The sequence below is a fragment of the Trachypithecus francoisi genome, unplaced genomic scaffold, assembly GCF_009764315.1.
Source record: "Trachypithecus francoisi isolate TF-2019V2 unplaced genomic scaffold, Tfra_2.0 Contig01461, whole genome shotgun sequence".
NCBI classification, from domain to species: Eukaryota; Metazoa; Chordata; class Mammalia; order Primates; family Cercopithecidae; genus Trachypithecus; species Trachypithecus francoisi.
Window position 1 is genome coordinate 18,229,968 of NW_022681433.1, and position 15,488 is coordinate 18,245,455.

Here is a 15,488-nt window from a genome sequence, read left to right on the forward strand (position 1 = left end):
TTGTGTAAGATTATTGGGCATGATAAATGATAAGTGCCACCAGGAGTGCACCTGTGGTCAAAACTTATTAGCCTGCTCTAGCAAGGGAGAGCTCACGCCAGATGAAGTATGAGGTATCTCGGTAAGAAAAGAGCAAGTGCTTTAAAGGGATTTGGCTTGGGATGAATAATTCTAAGGAAAGACTAGGGGAAGTAGAACAGATCTGGATTGGATATTGTCATCACTTGAGGTCAGTTTGGTAATTAGGTGCTTCAGCATTCCATTTGGGAGGAGTGAAGCAGGGCTGGGTTCTCTTCGTACTGGCCATGCTAATAATCTGTTAGGAAATCATAATATGATTATCAGTGGGGTTGCTTTCACTTTCTGAGTCCCTCCTTTTGGCCAGATTCAGGGTATTCAGATCATTGTTCAATGAAATACAGATCTTTACCATTGCTAGGAGATAGGAGATTATTAAGACAACCTCATCTGCTGTTGGAGTGGAGTCAATTCTTTATGTATACCTTTTGTTATTGTTTTAAGGTTAGCTGTTGAGTCATCTGAATGAAAAATGGCTGTACACATTTAAAGTTCTGGAGGTCACATTTGAGTAATTTAACACTGACAAATGCTGAGAGATTATTAACAGAGTTTGTATTCCACTTCTAAGCCAAGAGCCACGGTCCCTAAGTGTGGTTTTGGTGCTGACAGAAACTTTCCTAAGTATGACATCATAGGGGTATCAGTCCTGTTTACTATTTTTAGTTTACTATTTAAAGAGTTGCTTAGTACTTGAATGTAATTGCCCAGGAACTAGAGTAAGCTGAGTTGCACCCAAAAGAAAGTGGCTACAATCTCAACCATTGGTTTGATTGCATATTTTAGTAAAATCACGAGCAAATTGTATCCTGACAATAGACTCATACACACAGTGACTAGGGTTGCACAAAGCAATATTATGGGTAAAGTCTTATAGGTATTGTTGTTGTAGTTAACAGGTGCCTGTTAACAATTCAGAAATTTAAACCAGAGGAAAGAAAATAGCTTAGAAGCATGATAATCTATGGTTCTGGCCATCTAGATCTTTGTTCCATGGGTCCTGAGTAGAAGCTGTCTCTTTCATTCCTTTTGATCCAGAAGTCTTGGGTAGAAGCTATATCTGTCTCTAAGGTCATCTTCTTCTGGAAGATTCTTAAGAATCTTTAGTTTGAGGTTGACTGGGACAAACCTTTAGTAATTTGAGGATCTGTTGCGGTGCTACAATTCAGAGCCAAGGTGTTTTACTGCTGCATTAGTTGTTAACAGAATCTGGCAAAGTCATTGGAGTGTATTCAAGTGCAGTCTTTGTCTAATGATGCTTCAAAAATAGCCAGACACCTAATCTACTACCATATACAGCTGATTAAGTACCTAGCAAAGGAAGATAGTTGTTTCCATCAATGATAAGATTCAGCAGCCCTGGAAAGTTATTATCTTAACTAGAATTAATAGAATGGAAAAGACTGGATCATCTATTGGCATACAATATACAGATTCAGTCAGTAGTTACGCAGGGAGTTAGACATATTATGAATAGTGAGGAATTTGACAAATCCTTTAGTTTCTATCAAGTGTACCTTGATTGTCCATGATTAATAAGGATATTGAAATCTAGAAACAAAAACCAATTTGAAGTAGTTATTGTATCAGTTTTTATATATGAGCATGAGTTTGCCTTTTTTCAATTTAAAGTACATAACCATTGAAGATATATTCATTAATATTTTATTTGCATATAATTGATTTATAGAGCCCAAATTTCTCTTGTGATTTACCAAATAAATTAATGTAGCAATAAGAATTTTTATAATTTTGAATTAAATAACATTGTAGGAATGTTGGCCAAATCTAATTATTTCTATTATCCTTCCTTTTTTAAGGTAAAGGAATAAATCTTTGTGTTACCTCATGGCCATTCCAGAAAATTTAAAGATGTTTTAGGCGTAAAATACGTTTTATTAGCTTTGTTACTCTGAATTTGGGACCTAAGTCTAGGAAAGTTTTAAATGATACAATTGGTAACCTGAGTCATGATATCCAAGGTAAGAAATAGTTATAGGCAGTTTTTGAAAATAAAGCAAGAACAGTCAGGTGCGGTGGCTCATGCCTGTAATCCCGGAACTTTGGGAGGCCAAGGCAGTTGGATTGCCTGAGGTCAGGAGTTCGAGACCAGCCTGGGCAACATGGTTAAACCCTGTCTCTACTAAAAATACAAAAATTAGCTGGGCGTGGTAGTGGGTGCCTGTAATCCCAGCTACTGGGGAGGCTGAGGCAGGAAAATCACTTGAATCCGGAAGGTGGAGGTTGCAGTGAGCCAAGATTGTGCCACTGCACTCTAGCCAGGGTGATAGAGCCAGACTTTGTCTCAAACAAAAATAAAAAGGAAGAAAATAAAGCAAGAACAATAATTGTTAGGACCTTTGATTGTTTTCAATAATGAAATTTTATTAAAAATGATTTAAAATATGGCTAAGGCCCAAGAATGTATATTTAAGAGCCATCTTTTTTTTTTTTTTTTTTTTAACTTTTGCTTTCTTTCCCTAGTTGGAAATACTATGGTCATTAAAAATACCAAAGATACCACACCAAAGCAGCTTAGGCTGTTCATTTAACATCTCGAAAGCATTCGAACCAAACTGGTTTATTATGTTGCACAGCCACTAAGATTTTATGTCATAGTCCAGCATTCTCACTGACTTTTCCCCCTTAAATAATCGTTATACCTCAGCATGCAATGGCAGTTGTTTGTGATCTTACACATTATCACATACTTAAGATAATTAAATCTTAGACCTACACATTAGCCTTTAGGTAATTCACAGTTCTTGCTATATAACTAAACACAGTGATTATGATTATTTCAGCTGTTTTGTTTTCCTTAAAGCATGTCTTTTTCCATGAAAGAAGTAGTGTACTACTTTACAATCTGATGCAAGCTCTGTGATCTGGTTGACTATTTCAGAATATTTTTCTGTCCTTGCAACTGAAAATTTAATTCTCCAGAACAGGCTCCTCCACAGATCTTAAACCTTAAACCACATCTGTTGACAGTGTAATCAGTATATAATGATTGTATACAATGCAGAGCTAGTCTGGAACTTCTAGCTTGCAAAACTCATTCTGAGAGGACCAAAGGTCTCCTGATTCCTGATCCCTTTCTAAGTCATTTGTTACCTATCCCCACTGGAAGCTTGTAAAATGTACTGTTTGTCTCCGCTTTTCTGAAATATGTAGATATTGTATCTTGGGGTAGGCCTATTTTCTTTCTTTTTTTTTTTGAGGCGGAGTCTCGCTCTGTCGCCCAGGCTGGAGTGCAGTGGCCGGATCTCAGCTCACTGCAAGCTCCGCCTTCCGGGTTCCCGCCATTCTCCTGCCTCAGCCTCCCGAGTAGCTGGGATTACAGGCGCCGCCACCTCGCCCGGCTAGTTTTTGTATTTTTAGTAGAGACGGGGTTTCACCGTGTTCGCCAGGATGGTCTCGATCTCCTGACCTCGTGATCCGCCCGTCTCAGCCTCCCAAAGTGCTGGGATTACAGGCTTGAGCCACCGCGCCCGGCCGGGGTAGGCCTATTTTCATTTATTTGTGATGGGAATTTGGTAGACCATTCCAGTTTTGGAAATTATGTCTTTCAATTTGGAAGTTTTCTTAAATTGCTTGTACTGCTCCTCCAATTTTCCTATTTTTCTTTTGCCCCTCTCTCACTTTGTCTCTTACTATTCTGTTTTAGGATATCTCCTCTACTTTGTTTTCCATTCAGCCATTTCTACTTCTAGCAATATCTTATAGTCTCAATTCTCTGCCATTGCATGATTTTGCTGTGTAAGTCTAATTGGTTCTTGGCTTTCTTCACTGTCAACTTCTGATTTTGTTTTCTTGAATCCTCTTAATCAGCTACTTTTTGTCCATTTGCTTTCTAGTTTCCACATTTTTATGCTATCTTTGATCTCAGTTTTTATCCTTATTGTCCTTATGTCTTTTAAAAATTCTCTTTACCATAGTTTAAGTAGAGTTTTAGGAAGCAGTGTAGTTTGATTTGTGTGCTCCATACTCTCTTTTACCAAAACACTGCTCAGTTTTTTAACTAATGCTTTGCGGCCATTTTATATTTTCATCCTACTCCTCCCATCTCTTAAAGGTGAATTTTCATCATGGTCCTCTTATTTTTGGTTTTCTTACACAACACGTTTTCCCTCAGCTTTATTTTGTTAATACAATATTTTCTTCTTAACTTGTTTTGGACACTCTACACACCTCTTTTGAGACAGGTGGCATAAAATATCCCCCATCTTACGTTGCCTATTTCTGTTTTTGTTTTTTTTTTTTTGTTCTTTTGTTTTTTTGTTTTTTTGTTTTTTTTTTGAGACGGAGTCTCGCTCTGTCACCCAGGCTGGAGTGCAGTGGCCAGATCTCTGCTCACTGTAAGCTCCGCCTCCCGGGTTTACGCCATTCTCCTGCCTCAGCCTCCCGAGTAGCTGGGACTACAGGCGCCGCCACCTCGCCCGGCTAGTTTTTTTTTGTATTTTTAGTAGAGACGGGGTTTCACCGTGTTAGCCAGGATGGTCTCGATCTCCTGACCTCGTGATCCGCCCGTCTCGGCCTCCCAAAGTGCTGGGATTACAGGCTTGAGCCACCGCGCCCGGCTGTTTTTTTGTTTTTTTTGAGACAGAGTTTTGCTCTTGTCGCCCAGGCTGGAGTACAGTGGCAGGATCTCGGCTCACTGCAACCTCTGCCTCCCGGGTTCAAGCAATTCTCCTGCCTCAGCCTCCCAAGTAGCTGGGATTACAGGCACCCACCACCACGCCTGGCTAATTTTTTGGATTTTTAGTAGAGACGGGGTTTCACCACGTTGGGCAGGCTGGTCTCAACCTCCTGACCTCAGGTGATCCGCCCGCCTCGGCCTCCGAAAGTGCTGGGATTACAAGCCTGTGCCACTGCGCCCGGCCACCTATTTATAAAATCTCATCTGTCCTCAGGGCTGTTACTGGTAGCCATTTATTTTGTGGCATGTTTAGTGATACTAAACTACTTGCTGCTAGTCTTTACTGTTCTCTGAGCATGGCAGACCCTTTCCATGCTTCTACAGTTTTGTATATACTGTTTCCACATCCTGGGGTGTCTCATGTAAGTGCCGGTATCATTTTGATATATTGGTTTCTTTTTGTTTTAGTCGATACCCAGTAGTGAGATTGCTGGATTGAATGGTATTTCAATTTTTAGCTTTTTGAGAAATTGCCATGCTGTTTTCTATAGTGGCTGTGCTAGTTTACATTCCCAGCCACCACGTGTAAGAGTTCACTTTCTCTGTGTCCACACCAACATCTGTTATCTTTTGTCTTTTTAATGAACGCCATCCTCACTGGCATAAGATGGTATCTCCTTGTGGTTTTGATTTGCATTTCTCTGATGATTAGTGATATTGAGCGTTTTTTTCATATAACTGTTGGCTCTTTGTATGTCTTCTTTTGAAACATATCTATTCATGTCCTTTGCCCACTTTTTAATGGGATTATTTGGTTTTCTCCTGTTGGGTTGTTTGAGTTCCTTTTATATTCTGGGTGTTAGTCCCCTTAGATGAATAGTTTTCAAATATTTTCTTCCATTCAACAGGTTGTCTCTTCTATGCTATTTCTTTTGCTGTGCAGAAGCTTTTTTGTGTAATAAAGTCTCATTGTCTGTTTTTGGTTTTGTTGCCTGTGCTTTTGAGGTCTTAGTCATAAATTCTTTGCCTAGATCTTCTGCATGTGGCTATCCAGTTTTCCCAGCATTATTTATTAAAGAGGGTGTCCTTTTCCTTGTTACAAGTTTGTGTCAGCTCTATCAAAGATAAGTTGGCTATAAATATGTAGCTTTTTTGCCGAGTTCTTCATTCTGCTCCGTTGGGCTACTTACCTGTTTTTGTACCAATACCATGCTGTTTTGGTTATAGCCTTGTAATGTGTTTTGAAGTCAGGTAATGTGATGCCTCCAGCTATGTTCCTTTTGTTCAGGATTGCTGTTGACTATTGGGGCTCTTTTTTGGTTCCATACAAATTTTAGGATTATTTCTTCTGACTCTGTGAAGAATAACATTGGTATTTTGATAGGGATTGCATTAAATCTGTAGATTTGGGCAGTATGGTCATTTTAACAATATTGATTCTTCTGATCCATGGGCCTGGGATGTTTTTCTTTTTGTTTATGTCATCTTTAATTTCTTTTAACAGTGTTTTGTAGTCCTTCTCATAGAGATTTCCATATTCCTAGTTAAATTTACTCCTAGGTATTTTAATTTTTTTCTAGCTTTTTAAGTGAGATTGACGTCTTGATTTCTTTCTTGGTTGGATCATTTTTGGTATATAGAAACAATACTGACTTTTATACGTTGATTTTGTAACCTGCAACTTTACTGAATTTATTTGCCAAATCTAAGAGTTGTTTTTGGTGGAGTCTTTAGGTTTTTTTTTAATACAAGATCATTTGGGAGGCTGAGGTGGGCGGATCACTTGAGGTCAGGAGTTCGAGACCAGCCTGACCGACATGTGAAACCCTGTCTCTACTAAAAATACAAAAATTAGCCAGGCATGACAATGTGTGCCTGGAATCCCAGCTACTCAGGAGGCTGAGGCAGGACAATCACTTAAACCCAGGAGGCAGAGGCTGCCGTGAGCTGAGATCATGCCACTGCACTCCAGCCTGGGCGACAGAGCAAGACTCCATATAATACATACATATATATATGTATATATATAACCATATCATCAGCAAAGAGAGACTGTTTGACTACTTTTGAATTTTGAGGCCTTTTATTTATTTCTCCTGTCTGATCACTCTACCCAGGACTTCCAGTGCTGTGTTGAATAAGAGTGGCGAAAGTGAGCATCCTTGTCTTCTTCCAGTTCCTGGAGGAAAGGTTTTCAACTTTTCCTCATTCATATGATGTTAGCTGTGGGTTTGTCATATATGACCTGTATTATTTTGAGCTATATTCCTTCTATGCCTAGTTTGTTAAGTATTTTTATCAAATTTCTTAAGTCTTCAGAATCTAGTTTAAATAGACTTTCTGAAGCCTTCTCTTATCCAGCTTCAAACCTTGAACATACACTGTGTTGTCTCCTCTTTCTCTTGTGCTTAGAACACTATTCAGGTTGCACACCTCTCATCCAAAAATCAGAAATCCAAAATGCTACACAATCTGAAACTTTTTGAGCACCGGCCTGATGCCACAAGTGGAAAATTCCACATCTGATTTCATGTGACAGGGTGTAGTCAAATGCAGGCGTGTAACACACCATTGATTCAGTGTCCTCAAGGGAGAAAAGGTATTCTGGTGATGCTACTGTGCTGCTTAGGATTACCCTGAACACATTTTTCACAATATTAATTGTATGCCTTCTTTTTTTTTTTTTTTTTTTTTTTTGAGACAGAGTGTTGCTCTCGTCCCCCAGGCTGGAGCGCAGTGGCGCGATCCTGGCTCACTGCAACCTCCACCTCCCAGGTTCAAGCAATTCTTCTGCCTCAACTTCCTGAGTAGCTGGGATTGCAGGCGTCCGCTACCATACTTGGCTAGTTTTCGTATTTTTAGTACAGACGGGGTTTCATTATGTTGTCCAGGCTGGCCTTGAACTCCTGACCTCAGGTGATCTGCCTGCCTTGGCCTCCCAAAGTGCTGGGATTACAGGTGTGAACCACCGTGCCCGGCTGATATGCTGTATTTTTTTTACTATCAAGTACTTAAGTGTAAGAAAATAATTAGTTACTAGTAGCATATAAATTCAGAGTCATGGATGATGGTGATGCCAAGCAACCACAGATGGTCCACAGGAGTGGCAGAGATAGTGAAACTTTTGCTTTCTGATGGTTCAGTGTACACAAACTTTGTTTTATGCACAAAATTATTTTAAATGGTATATAAAATTACCTTCAGGCAATGTGTATGTGGTGTATATGAAACATAAAATGAATCCTGTGTTTAACTTGGATCTCATTCCCAAGATATCTCATTATGTATGGGCAAATATTCCACAATCTCCTGAAAATCAGAATTTCGAAACACTTCTCATCCCATGTGTTGCAGATGAGGGATACTCAGTCTGTATCATAACCATTCATTTAATCTACTTCCCTTGGATCATTACTGACACTAGTGAACAAATCTTTTTCATCTCCTTTGTGTCTTTTACTAAAAAAATGTGTGGATGGAGAGATAAATTTGCCATGTAAACCACATGGCACTATTATATTATGTTGTAATTATGTTAGGTGATTTTTCAAGAGGAGGTTGCCTTTTTTATAATCAAATATCATTTATAATTTATTTGGTATTATTTTTCTTCGTTGCACATTTCTTTCTAATAATATACTTTTATAAAGTAAAAAACATATAATTACTTGGAGTAGGGGAGAAGACTGATTGAATATGAGAATTTTTTTAGTTCACAGAGAAGAAATTGTCATATACCACCTTGGGCATTTTTAAACAAGAGAAAGTGGTGGATATTAAGGAGGTGAATGGGTAAATCTTTAGTTTAAATTATTTTCTTTCCCACCACTCTCTTTCTTAGTAGGGGGTTCGATTCTAGGATGTAATTCTTTTTTTTTTTTTTTTTTTTTTGAGGTGGAGTCTTGCTCTGTCGCCCGGACTGGAGTGCAGTGGCCAGATCTCAGCTCACTGCAAGCTCCGCCTCCCGGGTTCCCGCCATTCTAGGATTCTTAAACAGTAGATATAATAGAATGTGTTATACCCTTGGATTGACCATCTGGTTAAATCAAGAACCCTGCCCATGAAAGTGTCTAATAGACTATTCTGATTCCAGTTTTGTTTTATTTTTATGTCCTTAACTTCTTCTTTCTTTCAGAAACCGTTCAGACACTGAACACTAAGTACAGATCCTCTCAATGTCTTTTTCATATAATGAGTACCAATGATGCTTTACCATATATGCTGTAAAACTGATGGTTAGGAAACACATTTTTTTCCAGAAAAATAATGTTGTAATTGTGATTTCTTTTCCCAAGTAAGGATTTGGTATAAAATATGTTGTAAAAACAAAGATAAAGCAATGTTACGTTTTAGTAATAATTTAAAATAGCCAAGTATTAAATTGACTTAAATTAATTGATTTTATAAAGGCTTAATTTGTTCACTTAAACTATCTCGCTACTGAAGTCTCCAGTCCTATCACCTCTGCCCTTCATGTACTGAAAGTATATGACCTCATTGCCACTTTCAGAAAAAAAATGAACGTATCAAAATGGGAACTCCCCCAGCTTTTTGCCTCTGAACCAACTTCTTTCCATTTGTATTCGTTCCTTTGTCTGTCCTTTCTTCCTATTACAATGGAATAGATGTTTCTCCTTCAAGCCAGAGAGCAAAGACTCGGAAAGCTTGTTCTCTGGATGTTTTTTCTCCTCTCCTGTATTATCAGCTCTTTTTCTCTGGGTTCTTTCTGTCAGTGCTTATCATACTCAAGTGTCTTCCATCTTAAGAAATAATAACTCTTTAACCTTGTGTATTACTACAGCACCTGCCTTGTTTTTCGCTTTCAAAGAATTGCTTACATATGTTGTCTTAGTTTACGTGTGTCTCGTTCACCCATCAGCCTTCTGCAACATAGACCCTGCCACCACATTGCTGCAACTATTTTTGCCTACTCCACTATCCATTGTTGACTTAATCGTTGCTAAATTCAGTAGATACTTTTCAGTTCTTAACTTACTAGACCCCTCTGCAGATTTTTATACTATTTGCTATTCTGCCCTTTTTGAAAATCTTTTTCTTGACAGTCCTTCTCTTTGCTCTCATTGAACCTACTCTTACGGCTTCGATCACTGCATCATGCTGATTCCAGTAAATCTGTATCTTCAGCTTGCTCTTGAGCTTTAGTGTTTATTCCACTTGCCAGCAGCTATGCCCACTTAGATGTCTCACTAGTCCCCAAAACTCACAGAATGGAGCTATCACATACTACCTGTTCCCTCAAAGCTTTTCCTCCTACCTGGTTTTTTATTTCAGTGAATAATGCTGTCATTACTTGTTGCCCGTGGAAGAAATCATTGTCTTTAACTTCTTCTTCCTTACCCACAATAGTCAATCATAAAGGACCCTGCTTCTTATCTGTCTGTTCTCTGTAGTAACCACCCTTCTGCAATAGCCATCATCATCTCTCACTGAATAATTTTAATACTAATTACTTGTAACTGTTCTCTCTGCTTCCTGTCCTTACTTACTCCCACTAAGCATTCACAAGGCAGCTGAAGATACATTTTCCAGATAAAATATAATTGATATTCTGTTGCTTAATAACAACAACAACGACAACAACAGCAACAAAAAACCTTTAAAGGAGCCCTTCTTGTTGTTCTTGGCATGAAAAGACTTTTGTGTTGTGGTTCCTGATTTTATCCCCAGCCTCATCTCCAGTTGTATACAGTATCCAGTCTCCCTCAATTGCTTTTTCTCTTGCCTCATGTGACTGCCCCTCTCTTAACTCACACACACACACACACACACACACACACACACTCATTATCAAGTGGTCAAAGTGTGATTCTGGAAACCATGGGGGTCTATATCCTTTCATAGGGTCTGTAAGGTCAACACTATTTTTGTAATAATACTACGATATTATTTGCTTGTTCATTCTCATTCTGATGAATGCCAGTGGATTTCTCTCAGAGATGATCCAACATGTGATGATGCTATTCCGTTGCTCTGGTGGCTGGTGGATATAAACTTATGTAGTTTTAAAAGTTCCCATTTCAAAATTTGTATAGGGTATATATTGATAGATACAATAAACCAAAGCTCGTCAGGGTCCACAGTAATTTTCAAGAGAATAAAGGGATTCTGGGACCGAAAGGTTTGAGAACAGCCATTTAGGCCTCAGATGGCATTTTCTCTGAGGAGGGTTGTTTTGTTTGTTTTTGTTTTTGTTTTTTGGGAGACAGAGTCTCGCTCTGTCGCCCACGCTGGAGTGCAGTGGTGCGATCTTGGCTCACTGCAAGCTCCACCTCCCGGGTTCACGCCATTCTCCTGCCCGAGCCTCCCGAGTAGCTGGGACTACAGGTGCCCGCCACCATGCCTGGCTAATTTTTTTGTATTTTTAATAGAGAAAAGGTTTCATCGTGTTAGCCAGGATGATCTCGATCTCCTGACCTCATGATCCGCCTGCCTTGGCTTCCCAAAGTCCTGAGATTACTGGCGTGAGCCACCACACCTGGCCTCTGAGGAGTCTTTGCTTGGGGCCTCCACCAAGTCCCCTTTGAGTAACCTTTTCTGTTGCACTTGCCATATCATAGCACTTATCATATTGTGTTATGATGGGTTACTTATCTTTTTAAGCCAGTAGACACAGAAAACTCTCTAAAAGAAGGAACCTGTTGTATCCTCAGTACCTAGCACAGTTCTGGGTACATAGTAAGTGTTCAATAAACACATGTTGCGCTAGTGTCTTTGAAAGTCTTTGGAGATGACCTAAATTATTTATTATCAAATTAATGATTAACATGTTTTAAATTTTAACCATTTTGTGCCTTAGGGACACATTCATTTCTTAAGTTTTCTGACCCGTTAATATCTGAATAGGTTTTAGAAAGCAGGTTTTATTTTATATGTGTATGTTATATTCTTACATTAGAGCAGAAGGAATCTATTAGTGGGAGTCAGAAGCTCTATATCTCAATCTGTGTCTTCCACAAGTAACTGTGGAGCCTTGGAAAAGTCTTTGTATTCCTTTGAAGCTAACTTCCCTCATCAAATAATGGGACTGGACTAGGTTGTCTAAAAAGTTTTTCCTTGTACAACATTGTATGATTATATTGAATGATGTCAAATGTGTATTGAACGTGATTTCTATTTATTTATATTTTACTTTATAAAAATGCACATAAATATAGATTTATCTATATATTAAAATAACTTTGTTTTTACAGGAAGGATGATAAAGACTATGCTTTAAAACAAATAGAAGGAACTGGGATCTCTATGTCGGCATGTAGAGAAATAGCAGTAAGTGAAGTTCTTTTTATCATTATTAACAACTGACTTATGAGTACCAACTATATAAGGCTCTGTATTGTATTTGTCATATTAATTGAAAATTAGTGAATATTTTTTATATCAACTATAGGAAAATATATTTATTAAGGAGAAGTAAAGGAAACATGTAGTTCTGTCTATGTAAACTCTTTATTTGGGGTAAAGTAAATTTCAGTTGTTTATATAAATACATACTTTCCCAGTAGCTGTCACTGATAGTGAAGGGTCCAGTTATTTCATTGAGAGCAGTAAAAGTGGCATGTTAGTCCATATAAAATTACTATTTTTATTTTAATAGAATGAAACTTATGTCATGAGTTATGTCAAATTAAAATGAGGTTGTATTATTTGCTTTTCATTGCTTGTATCTGCTCATTTGAGTATGTAAATATTCATGCATTTTATTTTGGAAGCATAGTTTTCCATATTGTGATTAGAATCTCATTTTTATTCCAAAGGGAAGTAGTCTTTGGGTTAATGCGTTAATAATTATCCATACATTTAAACTGAGCATTACTTTTTGAGATTTTACTTCAGTTTTTACTGTTATAAAACTGTGGGTCCAAATGTGTCTTTTCTGGCTTTACACGGAATATTCTAGAATATATATTATAATCTTTGCTTTTGTTGCTCTCAGCCCTTCTATTATATTTACCCATAATAGTCTGTTATGACCTGGAAATGTTAAACAATTTAGCAAGTTTACCAGATTCTGTACCAATGAGTCTTCAAGTAGGTAAAAATAATTTACACTGTGTTGAGGAAAAAGACTCATAAATCTAAGAACAGCTTGTCAAGTACTGTGATAGAATTATATGGGAATGGAGAAGGGTGTACATCTAAACTAACGTAGAAAATCAAGGAAAGTTCCAGGTTTGGGAACGCATGTAACAATTACCTTCATGAGGGAAAAAGAATAGGGGTGAGAATGGAGGATATTGTTAACCAAAGGTAGACCATGCTGGAAGTTGTAGTTCTTTTAATTCATACATTTTGTATACTTTTCGATCTTGAGACCAGGTATCTGTATGTTAACTGTCAGTTATTCAACATCTGTTCTGTATATACTCGTCAGTTTTAAAGAGTTAAAAGCCATTGAACTATGGTCAGTGGTGTTAGAAGTCAGGATGTTGATACCCTTGGAGGGAATACAGAGCTTCAGGGTGCTAGTAATGTTCTTTGATCTTGCTCTGGGTCTAGTTACACGGGTTATATATGTGACAGTTCATTGAGCTGTGTACTTACTGTTCACATGCTTTTCTCTTGTTTATTAGTCTTTAACAAAATGTTTTTTATTAAAAAAATCACAAAACTCAGTTCAGAAACAGATATTATCTTTGCATATATCATGATAACTATAAATGTACTTAAATACAGAAAGAAGTATGAAAGCCTACTTTTAATGTACTTGATCATGGTTCTTCAATCTAAGATGAGCAGAAATGTTTAATTTTTATGAAGTTCTTACTTACTAATTTTTCCTTTTATGGCTATTTTCTGTATGTGGCTGAAGAAATCTTTACCCACTGATTGTGAAAATATTTCCCAATATTTTCTTCTAAAAGCTTTATAGTTTTAAAATTTCTAGTCTATGATATACTCAATTAATTGTTGTTTGTGGTGTGATACAGAGTTTGAATTCCCCTTCCTATATGAATGTACAGTTGTAGCATCATTTTTGGAAAACATCCTTTGCCATAGAATTTCTTTGGCACCTTTGCAAAAAAAAAGAAAGTATACATTTGGACTCTATTTCGTTCCATTGTTCTCTCTGTCCAGCCTTATACCAATAGATTACTCTACCTTTCTAGCAAGACTTGAAGCCAGGTGGTATAAGGCCACCAGCTTTATTCTTTGTCAGAATTGTTTGGGGTATTTTAGGTTCTTTAGCATTATCATATAAATTTTTACATCTGCTAATTAGTTTTTTTTTCAATGCTTGTTGAGATTATAACTTGGATCAATTCAAAGAATAATAATATTGAGACTTTCAAGCCAGCAGAAAGATACACTTTCCATTTTATTTATTATTTATTTATTTACTTAAAAAATATATATGGCGTGGTATATATCCTGAGACATTTCTAAATTCACTGGTAGGTTTTTGGCGATTCCTTGGGATTTTTTCTACATAATCATGTCATTTATGAATAGGAATACTTTTACTTTTTTCCATATTTCTGCTTTTGTTTCTTTTTTTTCTCTTAATGAATTGGTTAGGCCATCTCACACAATGTTGAATAGAGGTGAGAGCAGGTGTCTTTGATTTATTCCCAACTGTGAGGAAAATGTTTCCACTTTCACTGTTCAGTGTAATGATAGCTGCGCGTTTTTCATAGGTGCTACTAATCAAGTTTAGGAAGTTATATTCCTAGTTTCCTAAGAATTTTTTTCATAAATGATATTGAATTTTATCAAATGCTTTTTTCTACATGGATAAAAACAACCATATAATTCTTCTCTTATTCTGTTAATTTGGTTCAAAATATTTTATTTTCTTTGTGAAATTTTCCTTTTATCTATGAGTTATTTAGAATTATATTGCTTAATTTTTAAACATGTGAGGTATTTCTAGATAACTTACTGTTACTGATCTAATTTATTTTCATTGTCGTCAGAGAAAAGAGACCTTGTATTTTAGAGATACATACTGAAATATTTATAGGTAAAATGATACAATAACTGGAATTTACTTCAACATAATCCAGGGTTGGCTGGGAGGGGTGGATATTAATATAAGTAAATTAAGTTTGGCTGTGAGTGGCTGATGGTACATAGGGGTTTGTTTTAATATTCTGTTTTATTTAGTTTGGAAATTTGTATAACAAAAAGTTAAGAATGAAATAATTCCCATTTTTTCTGGCAAGTTTTTATCAGGCCTTCCTCTTTCCGTTTTTTAATTCTTCCTTGAAAAGTCCTGTGTCCCCAGCATTCACCTCCATTAACTCTCTATGATTACACCTGGTTTGTTTCTTTAATATAACACTCATTACAAATGCAATTATGAGGGGATTCTTTTTATCTATGTGCTTGGTTACTTACTTTGTTATCTGTTCCCCCAGCCCTCTAGACTGCAACGCATTTCTTCCCCAGTGTGTGTTAGGTGTGGTGTATAGTCCTTGCTCTGTAAGTAAGTGTAGAAGGGAGGGGAAGAAGAAGGAACTCTGAGAATTTCTTCTAAAAGCAAAGAGCATCGCATATCTTCATCTTCATTTTTTTGTGAGTGGTTTGTCTTATACGTTGTCAGAATTTCCTATGAGCCGTAATTCCATTAGTGTAGACATTTTTCAAACTGCATATGGGGGGATCATCAGTGTTCCACAAGTCTGCCTTACAGTTGCGATGGGGAAGCAGAGGTAAAGCTCTGGACTTTACTTTTCTACTCACCTCTACTTTAACCTAAGCATACCTCAGTTTTTTTTCTATTTTTGAGACAGAGTCTTGCTCTGTGGCC

General features: G+C 37.2%; 1 protein-coding gene across 5 annotated transcripts in view; it reads left to right on the forward strand.

Moving 5' to 3' along the window:
* Nucleotides 1-15,488, forward strand: part of CDK8 (cyclin dependent kinase 8) — a 148,233-nt gene that overhangs the window by 67,616 nt on the left and 65,129 nt on the right. For 4 of the 5 annotated variants that reach the window (XM_033237075.1, XM_033237042.1, XM_033237049.1 and 1 more), the window contains exon 2: nucleotides 11,929-12,004. The exons of the other annotated variant lie outside the window; for it this stretch is intronic. Coding sequence is in view for 3 of the 4 variants with exons in the window: in XM_033237042.1 (XP_033092933.1) it covers nucleotides 11,929-12,004 (76 nt within the window). In the remaining variant the exon portion in view is untranslated. The remainder of the gene's footprint in view (nucleotides 1-11,928; nucleotides 12,005-15,488) is intronic. 5 annotated transcript variants of the gene reach the window in all.